Here is a 12350-nt window from a genome sequence, read left to right as displayed (position 1 = left end):
AATAATGGAAGAGGACCAAAAACATGTATTAAAGAAGTTTTATAACTTAGCAAAGCTTTTTTCAACACATAAGCCTATATACACGTATATACATTTTGTCTATACTGATACAGACAATGTATATATTGTCTATATTTGTCAGTGACAACTACAGTGGCTGCTGTATTTGCATATATATGAGAAAATATGCATATAAGAGTCATTTTACCAATAATGATGCCACTGGATAGTCTATTTTAAGTTTCCAGAGGCAAGGCCCTAAACATTACAAATTCCTCCATTAATATTTTTGAATGTCAGAGTGTTCTTGCTTCTCCCCAAAAGGTATGCTGTAACTATTCAAATGCGTCTTTTCAAAAGAAAACTGATTAGCCCACCCTAAAATTTAAAAATCCAATGCTCTATATTAGGTATATATCACTTGAATTCAACATTTTAATCATAAAAAGCAAATTTAAGGAAGAATTACATACTTAAATTGTAATCTGCACACTGGACTATGTTTTCAAATGTGACATTAGAGTCCACAGATAAAACCATAGTAATGAAAAGAAACATGGTAAAATATCATATTTTAATTTTATCTAAATATAATTAAACAAAGCATAAGAATAACTTTGAGACAATAATTCATACAATACAGCCAAAGCTTTAATATATAAATCAGATGTTATTTCGTCAGCTGTTTATTAGTCACATCAGTCTAAACTTTACATAGTAAAATACTGAAAAGCTAAAAAACATCATTGCAATATAGATTCAATATGGGAAAATACATATTTGTGGCTTTATACACAATGTAAATTAACCCATTCTATACAGGAGTTTTCCAAAATATAAACGGCACTTTACATGCAATAGGACATACCAGGCTGGATGTCCTAATACAATCTATTATATAGAAAAATAAAGAGAGAACACCTTTTTAACGTAACAGTTACATAGGAGATGTGGAATGTAGAATAGGATGCTGCCTTAACACACTCTTGGATCAGACTAAATGTGAAAAAGGACAGTTTCTGTTATTTTCAATTAGCATTTCTGAAATAAAGACTACTGTGATTTTATATTTTCTAATTGTATCACAAACTGAGAAGACATAAAAGGGAAAGTGAGAGAGGAAAAAAAGAAAACCTGATCCCTTATGAATTTTAAACATCAGCCCTGCCTATGGGCTGCATTTGGGCTGCTTTTCTGTTGACAGTTTCCTAAATTACTTCTGCCACTCTGAATTGCGCATCACCAGTCAGAGGAATTTTCCAGACTTCATTATGCCATTGTGTAACCGTAGCTGCCACAATGTAGTGCCACAAGAAGCCTGTCCTTGAGTATTTCTTTGCTTGGGTATTCAGGTAACTTGAGCATGTTGATGCTTTAAAAGAAAAATATACCACTATTAAATCGGAAAGCTCTGAAATATTTTATTGTTTTGTCTAGAAGTGAAAACACTACTCAAAATTAACATAAAACCACCCTCTCAAATTTGCATTCAAATTGGAAAACCCTGAAGTAGTATTTAAAAAGGAAAAAAAAACACCAAACCCTGCTGCACTGCAGTTTTCTTTAGTATGCAAATGTACCAGACAAAAATAAGTTCCCTCCAGTCTAAAATAAATAAGCAATAGGGCAATTAAGTTTGAAATGATGGTGTAACTCAGTGATACTTATGACAGTGTAACTTTAGTGATATTTGAACTATATGTATTCAATTAAAGTATAGGTGGGGCTTCCCAGGTCGCGCTAGTGGTAAAAGAACCCACCTGCCAATGCAGGAGACATAAGAGACATGGGTTTGGTCCCTGGGTTGGGAAGATCCCCTGAAGGAGAGCAAGGCAACCGACTCCAGTATTCTTGCCTGGAGAATCCTATGGATAAAGGAGCCTGGCGGGCTACAGTCTACGGTCGCAGAGTCAGACACAACTGAAGCAACTCAGCATACATGCACACACAGAATCTAAGTAGATAGTTTTCTCAAACATTTTCCCTACCTACAAAGCGGAAGGCAAGAAACTAATACTATATAGTTCTTTATTTATCAGTGATTACAAAATGAACAGAGAACACTGTTGAGATTTTCCTCTCAATGAAGCAATAAGCAGTCAGACCTTTGATCATTTAAAATTAATCAGACAATTCACAGTGCATTTAAATAAACTAATTTAACATACCATGTGCTTGAAGTAGGTAGAAGATTTGGAGTATATGGCACAGCAGCAATTGTGAAGTTTTGCAATCCACTTCCACCCATGATATTAGCAAATCCACCATGTGGGACCCTGGAACTAAGAGTTCATATCTAGTAAGTTGTAACCATGCAAGAAAAATATTTGAAACAGATATATTTCGAATTATAAAAATGACTAGTATCTAGCAGACAGTCATTAAATATTTGCTGAATAAATAAATGTTTTACTTGATTAATTCAAGCAACAGAGGCTTTTATGTGTAATCCAAAATGATTTCCCTGTTTGTGAAAATATCTAGGCTCAAAGGTTTTTGTTTTGTATTCTTTTAAACAGTGGGAAAATTAGAGAATTCTTTACACTTATCTTTCCAGAGGTTTACATCGGATGAATTTTTTTAAATGTTACCTGACATAATGAGAATGCATTTGAATGCAGAGTTCCAAAGAATAGCAAGGAGAGATAAGAAAGCCTTCCTCAGTGATCAGTGAAAAGAATAGAAGAAAACAATAGAATGGGAAAGACTAGAGATCTTTTCAAGAAAATTAGAGATACCAAGGGAACATTTCATGCAAAGATGAGCTTAATAAAGGACAGAAATGGTATGGACTTAACAAGCAGAAGACATTAAGAAGAGGTGGCAAGAATACCCAGAAGAATATACAAAAAAGATCTTCATGACCCAGATAACCACGATGGTGTTATCACTTACTTGGAGCGAGATGTCCTGGAATGCAAAATCAAGTGGGCCTTAGGAAGCATTACTACAGACAAAGCTAGTGGAGGTGATGGAATTCCAGTTGAGCTATTTCAAATTCTAAAAGATGATGCTGTGAAAGTGCTGCACTCAATATGCCAGCAAAGTTGGAAAACTCAGCAGTGGTCACAGGACTGGAAAAGGTCAGTTTTATTCCAATCCCAAAGAAAGGCAATGCCAAAGTACATTCAAACTACCACACAATTACACTCATCTCACACATTAGCAAAGTAATGCTCAAAATTTTCCAAGCCAGGCGTCAACAATATGTGAACTTCCATTTGTTCAAGCTGGTTTTAGAAAAGGCAGAGGAACCAGAGATCAAATTGCCAACATCCACTGAATCATTGAAAAAGCAACAGAGTTCCAGAAAAACATCTATTTCTGCTTTATTGACTATGCCAAAGTCTTTGACTGTGTGGATCACAACAAACTGGAAAATTCTGAAAGAGGTGGGAATACCAGACCACCTGACCTGCCTCTTGAGAAATCTGTATGCAGGTCAAAAAGCAACCATTAGAACTGGACATGGAACAACAGACTGGTTCCAAATTGGGAAAGGAGTATGCCAACGCTGCATACTGTCACCGTGCTTATGTAACTTATATGCAGTGTACATCATAAGAAATGCTGGGCTGGATGAAGCACAAGCTGAAATCAAGATTGCCGGAAGAAATATCAATAACCTCAGATATGCAGATGACACCACCCTTATGGCAGAAAGTAAAGAACTAAAGAGCCTCTTGATGAAAGTGAAAGAGGAGAGTGAAAAAGTTGGCTTAAAAGCTCAACATTCAGAAAACTAAGATCATGGCATCTGGTCCCATCACTTCATGGCAAATAGATGAGGAAACAGTGGCAGACTTTATTTTCTTGGGCTCCAAAATCAGTGCAGATGGTGACTGCAGCCATGATATTAAAAGACGCTTTACTCCTTGGAAGAAAAGTTATGACTAACCTAGACAGCATATTAAAAAGCAGAGACATTACTTTGCCAACAAAGGTCCGTCTAGTCAAAGCTATTATTTTCCAGGAATCATGTATGGATGTGAATTGGACTATAAAGAAAGCTGATCACTGAAGAATTGATGCTTTTGAACTGTGGTGTTGGAGAAGACTCTTGAGAGTCCCTTGGACTGCAAGGAGATCCAACCAGTCCATCCTAAAGGAAATCAGTCCTGAATATCATTGGAAGAACTGATGCTGAAGCTGAAGCTCCAACCTTGGCCACCTGATGTGAAGAGCTGACTCATTTGAAAAGATCCTGATGCTGGGAAAGAGGGAGGAGAAGGGGACAACACAGCATGAGATGGTTGGAAGGCATCACCAACTCTATGGACATGGGTTTTAGTAAGCTCCAGGAGTTACTGATGCACGGGAAAGCCTGGTATGCTGCAGTCTTGGGGTCACAAAGATTCAAACACGACTGAGTGACTGAACTGAACTGAACATAGACTACAGAAAGATGAACAAAGCCAGAATCCTCACAGTTTCTAATTTTGAAATTTAAACTACAAAACTACAGTAATCAAAATGGTGTGTATTGACATAAAGACAGATAGAAATATAATGGAGAACCTCAAAATAAACCCTCAAATACACAGCCAAATGATTTTTGACAGGAGTGTTAAGAACATTCAACAGAAAAAGGACAGTCCTTTCAACAAACTGTGCTGAGAAAACTGAATATTCACTACAAAAAAATGAAGTTAGATCTTTACCTAACACCGTATACAGTTAACTCAAAACGAATCAGAGAACTAAATGAAGAGGTAAACCTATAAAATTCTTAGAAGAAAATCCAGGGGAAAAGCTTTTTGACACTGGATTTGGTAATAATTTCTAGGATATGATACCAAAGACACAGGCAACAAAAGAAAAATAGATAAATTGGACATAAAATTAAAACTTGGGTGCCAAAGGATACCATGAACTGAATGAAAAGGTGAGCCAAAGGAGAAAATATTTTTAAATCATAAATATGACAAGGAATCAATATTGAGAAAGTACCACATTGGCCAAAACGTACATTCAGTTTCTTCTGCAACATCTTACAGGAAAACCCAAATAACTTTTTGCCCAACCCAATAAATAGAGCTCCTACAACTTAACAACAAAAGCCCAATTTAAAAAATAAGGACAAGGTTCAAACAGACATTTTTCCAAAGAAAATACACAAATGGCTTATAAGCATTCAAAAGATGTTCAATCAAAATCACTTGTCATTAGGGAAATGCAAATCAAAACCACACTGAGGGCTGAGGGCTTCCCTGGTGTTTCAGTGGTAAAGAGTCCACCTTCCAATGGGTTTGATCCCTGGTCCAGGAAGATCTCACATGCTGAAGAACTTAAACTAAGCCCATGTGCTACAACTACTGAGTCTATCCTCTAGAGCCTGTGACCTGCAACTACTGAGCACATGCGCCACAAATGCTGAGGCCTGCATGCCTTAGTGCTCCACAGCAAGAGAAGCCACTGCAATGAGAAGTCTACACACCACAACTAGCAAGTAACCCTTAATCCCTGCACTTAGAGAAAAGCCTGTGCAGCAACGAACACCCAGCACAGCCAAAATAAGTAAATTAATTATTTTTAATGTTAAAAGAAAAACCTACACTGATATAACTACCTCACAGGTATTAAGATGACAGCTATTTAAAAAAAAAGGCATCAGAAAAAATACAAGTTTGGAAAGGACATGCAGAAATTGAAACCCTTATGCAACTGCTGAAGGCAATATGCCAGCAAATTCGGAAAACTCAGCAATGGCCACAGGACTGGAAAAGGTCAGTCTTCATTCCAATCCCAAAAAAAGGGAATGCCAAAGAATGCTCAAACTACCACACAATTGCACTCATCTCACACACTAGTAAAGTCATGCTCAAAATTCTCCAAGCCACGTTTCAGCAATATGTGAATCGTGAACTTCCAGATGTTCAAGCAGGTTTTAGAAAAGGCAGAGGAACCACAGATCAAATTGCCAACATCCACTGGATCATGGAGAAAGCAAGAGAGTTCCAGAAAAACATCTATTTCTGCTTCATCGACTATGCCAAAGCCTTTGACTGTGTGGATCACAGTAAACTGTGGAAAATTCTGAAAGAGATGGGAATCCCAGACCACCTGACCTGCCTCTTGAGAAACCTGTATGCAGGTCAGGAAGCAACAGTCAGAACTGGACATGGAACAACAGACTGGTTCCAAATAGGAAAAGGCATACGTCAAGGTTGTATATTGTCACCCTGCTTATTTAACTTATATGCAGAGTACATCATGAGGAACGCTGGGCTGGAAGAAGCACAAGCTGGAATCAAGATTGCCGGGAGAAATATCAATAACCTCAGATATGCAGATGACACCACCCTTATGGCAGAAAGTGAAGAGGAACTCAAAGGCCTCTTGATGAAAGTGAAAGAGGAGAGTGAAAAGGTTGGCTTGAAGCTCAACATTCAGAAAACGAAGATCATGGCATCTGGTCCCATCACTTCATGGGAAATAGATGGGGAAACAGTGGAAACAGTGTCAGACTTTATTTTTTGGGGCTCCAAAATCACTGCAGATGCTGATTGCAGCCATGAAATTAAAAGACGCTTACTCCTTGGAAGGAAAGTTATGACCAACCTAGATAGCATATTAAAAAGCAGAGACATTACTTTGCCAACAAAGGTCCGTCTAGTCAAGGCTATGGTTTTTCCCGTGGTCATGTATGGATGTGAGAGTTGGACTGTGAAGAAAGCTGATCGCCGAAGAATTGATGCTTTTGAACTGTGGTGCTGGAGAAGACTCTTGAGAGTCCCTTGGACTGCAAGGAGATCCAACCAGTCCATTCTAGAGGAGATCAATCCTGGGTGTTCATTGGAAGGACTGATGCTAAAGCTGAAACTGCAATACTTTGGCCACCTCATGCGACTAGTTGACTCACTGGAAAAGAGTCTGATGCTGGGAGGGATTGGGCTTAGGAGGAGACGGGGACAACAGAGAATGAGATGGCTGGATAGCATCACCGACTCGATGGACATGAGTTTGAGTGAACTCCGGGAGTTGGTGATGGACAGGGAGGTCTGGCGTGCTGTGGTTCATGGGGTCGCAAAGAGTCGGACACGACTGAGCGACTGAACTGAACTGAAGGCAATATAAAATGGTGCAGGCAACTATGGAAAACATTATGACAGTTTCTCAAAAAATTAAGCATAGAATTATAGTATATATCCAACAGAACAGAAAGCAGAGACTCAGAGATATTTGTACATGCCATGTTCATAACAGCATTACTCACAATAGCCAAATTGTGGATGCAACATAAGTAACCATCCATGGATAGAAGGATAAGCACAATGTGGTAAACACATACAACAGAATACTATTCATCCTGAAAAAGGAAGGGAATTCTGACATATGCTATACTGTGGATGAATACTGAGGACATCATGCTAAGTGAAATAAGTCTGTCACAGAAAGGCATCATATGATTCTACCTATAAGGGACCTAAAGTAATCAAACTCATATAGAATAGACAGAAAGTAGAATGGTGGCTGCCAGAGACTGGGGGTATGGGAAATGGAAAGTTAGTGTTTAATGGGTACAGTTTCAACTGAGGAAAATAAAAAAGCTCAGGAGATGAATGGAAGTGATGGCTGTATGACAATGTGAATGTACACAGAACTGTACATTTAAAACTGATTAAAATGTTATATATGTCTTACCACACACACTAAAAAAACTGTTGAATAATGCACCAAGATATTCTATTAATATTTAAATCACAGATGATATGCACACATTCACAGAGAAAAAAACAATCCAATAGAAAAAGATCTCTAAAACTAGCAGTTTTCTTTTCTAGCTAGGAAGTAGTTTGGTTACTATTAAATACTTTATTGATGAAATGCCTAAACTTACCTTAGAAATACAAGTGAATGTTAAAAGGATTCCTGAATCTTCCTAACAAAACCCTAACATATGAGAAATTCCTACTTAGGGCAAGAGAATATCTAAAGACCGGAATATATATGTCTATAAAGTGAAATAAAATTCAACATTAGTTCATCTATTAGTTTATTAACCTTTGCCTAAAAAATTAACAAAGGTGACCAAAAATAAAAAGGGATGAAAGATATTAGAGGCAGATTTTAAATACAAATATACCACTTCATCAGGACAGGTGAGAAAATGAGCCTTGACACTGATTCTTACACAAATTATAGCACAAATTTCAATATCACAACTATTTCAATTTTAATATTCATATAAATAAATTTTCAAAAATCAGGTGAGCCTCCAATTTTAATATCTAAACTGAAAATATTCTGTAAACTGATATTCACAAACAATACCTGAAATCCTATTCCTCTTCTAAACTACAAACATTGACTGGGCCCCCTACTTGAATAACCAGTGGATCTTAAGCTAAGATTACGGCTCATCAAGCTTAAGCATGTATGAGAAAAATAAATGAAACTGTCTTTGGTTGAGTATTATGACACCTGAATTATACAATGTAAAATTACAGTTAATTAAAATGACATATTTCTATTTTATACAAAGTAGTCATATAGTCTGACATTGATTACTAACAGATAATGAAACAAAAGTTAGAAATTTAAGACTGTCTTGTAGATAAACAAAATACTGTCACCACCATAAAAATACTTTAAAGTTACTGATGATACAGATTCTTGTTCCTACAACTAGAACACAACTCTAGTCTCCTACAACTCTTTAGTAAGATTGTTCTAGACTAAATAATGGATATGGAGGAAGACGTTTTACAATCTAAAGGATAGACAGAATTTTCCAGAAAGTGCAAAAAAGGAAAAAAGTACATAGTTTTGGTCTAGTAGGGCAAACACTATACCTATTGATAACTGGGTCTAGTGTAAAAGGAAAGTTATGGTTTAAAAAAACTTAAGATTTACTCTGTTTAAATTCAAAGCAAGGACTCCATTTTGACGAAGTGCTGAAAAGTGGATTTTTCAACTTGAAGGTAAAGCTTAGTTTCCCTTCAGCCTCCTTGGCTTCTAATCTTTACCCAAATCCTTCATCTCAGTTTAAATGATTTGCTACTATACTTCTCTATCAGTTAAATAGCAAACAGTGCAGTTCTCTTCAGCATTGCTAACTATGACTATAGACCCAGGAGACATATTGTGTATCACTAATCCAAGTGTTTTTTATAACAGTAGCAAACTAACAATTTTAGTACTAAAGAACTTGAATATTCATTTCCTGCATTTTAAAGACTCATACCGACCAAATCATGAAGGAAAATATAGTAATTTATTAAACAGCATTTAAATATAAACCACTTAGAAAAAAATTAAAGAGCCCTGGCTTACAACATAAACCAAAATAAAGTCCACATGGCTTAAAAACTGGTATGTAAAAACAGAAACAAAAATGTTACCAAAAAATGTGAAAAAACATATAAGTATACAAAAGCTTGGGAGTAGGGAAGAATATATTTAAAAAAAAACTGTAAGGAAAGTAATAATCAGCTTGCAACCTAATTTAGAATCTTCATTATAGAATTTTTAAAAATTAAATTTATAATCTATATGAAAATCTATATGTCTAACTTAATAAAATTAAAAAGGAAATGATAAACTGGGGAAAATATTTGCAGAATTATAAATGTCCCTATCTATATATCTAGGAACATTAAAAAACAATTTTTTTTAAAATGATGGTAGAATAATATACAAAAATAAAGACAGGAAATCTATTCCAAGACAAAGTAAACATATAAGAAAGTACGGAAATAAAAATGATTATATCTTACATTGACAGAATGAAAGAACCAGGGCCTCTCATTCCCTGCTGATGTTAATAATGGTATCTTTCTGAAGTTTAAGTGAGGAATGTCTCAAAGTTATAAAAATTTATATACTTTGCATGCAAAAATTTCCCTTTTAAGAATTTTCCCTATATGCTTATCCTATTTATCCTATATTTATAAATAATCAAACTGCTGCTGCTGCTAAGTCGCTTCAGTCATGTCCAACTCTGTGCAACCCCATAGACAGCAGCCCACCAGGCTGCTTATTTCTTCAGCATTATTCATACAGGAATTCATAAACAGCAATAAAGGACAATATCCATTCAGTTCAGTTCAATCGCTCAGTCCTGTCCAACTCTGTGATACCATACAGCACAGCACCAGGCCTCCCTGTCCATCACCAGCTCCGGGAGTTTACCCAAACTCATGTCCATTCAGTTGGTGATTCCATCCAACCATCTCATCCTTTCTCATCCTCTTCTCCTCCTGCCCTCAATCTTTCCCAGCATCAAGGGTCTTTTCAAATGAGTCAGCTCTTCACATCAGGTGGCCAAAGTACTGGACTTTCTGCTACAACATCAGTCCTTCCAATGAATACCCAGGACTGATCTCCTTTAGGATGGACTGGTTGGATCTCACTGCAGTCCAAAGGACTCTCAAGAGTCTTCTCCAACACCACAGTTCAAAAGCATCAATTCTTCGGCGCTCAGCTTTCTTTACAGTCCAACTCTCACATCCATACATGACTACTGGAAAAACCATAGCCTTGACTAGACAGACCTTTGTTGGCAAAGTAATGTCTCTGCTTTTTAATATGCTGTCTAGGTTGGTCAAAACTTTCCTTCCAAGGAGTAAGCGTCTTTTAATTTCATGGCTGCAGTCACCATCTGCAGTGATATTGGAGCCTCCCAAAATAAAGTCAGCCACTGTTTCCCCCTCTATCTGCCATGAAGTGATGGGACTGGCTGCCATGATCTTGGTTTTCTGAATGTTGAGCTTTAAGCCAGTTTTTTCACTCTCCTCTTTCACTTTCATCAAGAGGCTCGTTAGATCTTCTTCACTTTCTGCCATAAGGGTGGTGTCATCTGCATATCTGAGGTTATTGATATTTCTCCCAGCAATCTTGATTCCAGCCTGTGCTTCATCCAGCCCAGCGTTTCTCATGGTGTACTCTGCATATAAGTTAAATAAGCAGGGTGACAATATACAGCCTTGACGTACTCCTTTTCCTAAATGGAACCAGTCTGTTGTTCCATGTCCGGTTCTAACTGTTGCTTTCTGACCTGCATACAGGTTTCTCAAGAGGCAGATCAGGTGGTCTGGTATTCCCATCTCTTGAAGAACTTTCCACAATTTATTGTGATCCACACAGTCAAAGGCTTTGGCATAGTCAATAAAGCAGAAATAAATGTTTTTCTGGAACTCTCTTGCTTTTTCGATCATCCAGCAGATGTTGGCAATTTGATCTCTGGTTCCTCTGCCTTTTCTAAAACCAGCTTGAACAGAAGTTCACGGTTCATGTATTGCTGAAGCCTGGCTTGGAGAATTTTGAGTATGACTTTACTAGCGTGTGAGACGAGTGCAATTGTGCAGTAGTTTGAGCATTCTTTGGCATTGCCTTTCTTTGGGATTGGGATGAAGACTGACCTTTTCCAGTCCTGTGGCCACTGCTGAGTTTTCCAAATTTGCTGGTATATTGAGTGCAGCACTTTCACAGAATCATCTTTCAGGATTTGAAATAGCTCAACTGGAATTCCATCACCTCCACTAGCTTTGTTCACAGTGATGCTTTTTAAGGCCCACTTGACTTCACATTCCAGGATGTCTGGCTCTAGGTGAGTGATCACGCCATCATGATTATCTTGGTCGTGAAGATCTTTTTTGTATAGTTCTTCTGTGTATTCTTGCCACCTCTTCTTAATATCTTCTGCTTCTGTTAGGTCCATACCATTTCTGTCCTTTATCGAGCCCCTCTTTGCATGAAATGTTCCCTTGGTATCTCTGATTTTCCCGAAGAAATCTCTAGTCTTTCCCATTCTATTGTTTTCCTCTATTTCTTTGCATTGATCTCTGAGGAAGGTTTTCGTATCTCTCCTTGCTACTCTTTGGAACTCTGCATTCAAATGGGTATATCTTTCCTTTTCTCCTTTGCTTTTCGCTTCTCTTCTTTAAACAGCTATTTCTAAGGCCTCCTCAGACAGCCATTTTGCATTTCTTTTCGTGGGGATGGTCTTGATCCCTTTCTCCTGTACAATGTAACGAACCTCCATCCACAGTTCATCAGGCACTCATTCAGATCTAGTCCCTTAAATCTATTTCTCACTTCCACTGTATAATCATAAGGGATTTGATTTAGGTCATATCTGAATGGTCTAGTGGTTTTCCCCACTTTCTTCAATTTAAGTCTGAATCTGGCAATAAGGAGTTCATGATCTGAGCCACAGTCAGCTCCCAGCCTTGTTTCTGCTGACTGTATAGAGCTTCCCCATCTTTGCTGCAAAGAATATAATCAATCTGATTTCGGTGTTGGCCATCTGGTGATGTCTTCTCTTGTGTTGTTGGAAGAGGGTGTTTGCTATGACCAGTGCGTTCTCTTGGCAGAACTCTATTAGCCTTTGCCCTGCTTCATTCTGT

The 12350-nt window shown here is 37.4% G+C and overlaps 1 protein-coding gene across 7 annotated transcripts in view; it reads right to left on the bottom strand.

The window, feature by feature from the left end:
* Positions 1–560: 560 nt before the first annotated feature.
* HACE1 (HECT domain and ankyrin repeat containing E3 ubiquitin protein ligase 1) overlaps positions 561–12350 on the bottom strand; it is a 118215-nt gene continuing 106425 nt past the window's right edge. For 4 of the 7 annotated variants that reach the window (XM_088840683.1, XM_088840686.1, XM_088840685.1 and 1 more), the window contains 2 exons: positions 2169–2296; positions 561–1372 (listed from right to left, as the gene is read on the bottom strand). In XM_088840683.1, the coding sequence (XP_088696809.1) occupies positions 1209–1372; positions 2169–2296 (292 nt within the window). In that variant the 3' untranslated portion in view covers positions 561–1208. The remainder of the gene's footprint in view (positions 1373–2168; positions 2297–12350) is intronic. The other 3 variants (XM_088840684.1, XM_088840688.1, XM_088840690.1) reach the window with 1 other exon arrangement.

This window comes from Moschus berezovskii, chromosome 10 (assembly GCF_049115385.1).
Source record: "Moschus berezovskii isolate FMDL1 chromosome 10, NW_MosBer_1.0, whole genome shotgun sequence".
Classification (NCBI taxonomy): Eukaryota; Metazoa; Chordata; class Mammalia; order Artiodactyla; family Moschidae; genus Moschus; species Moschus berezovskii.
Note: the sequence above shows the minus strand (reverse complement) of the source record. Positions and strands in the feature narration are given on the sequence as shown.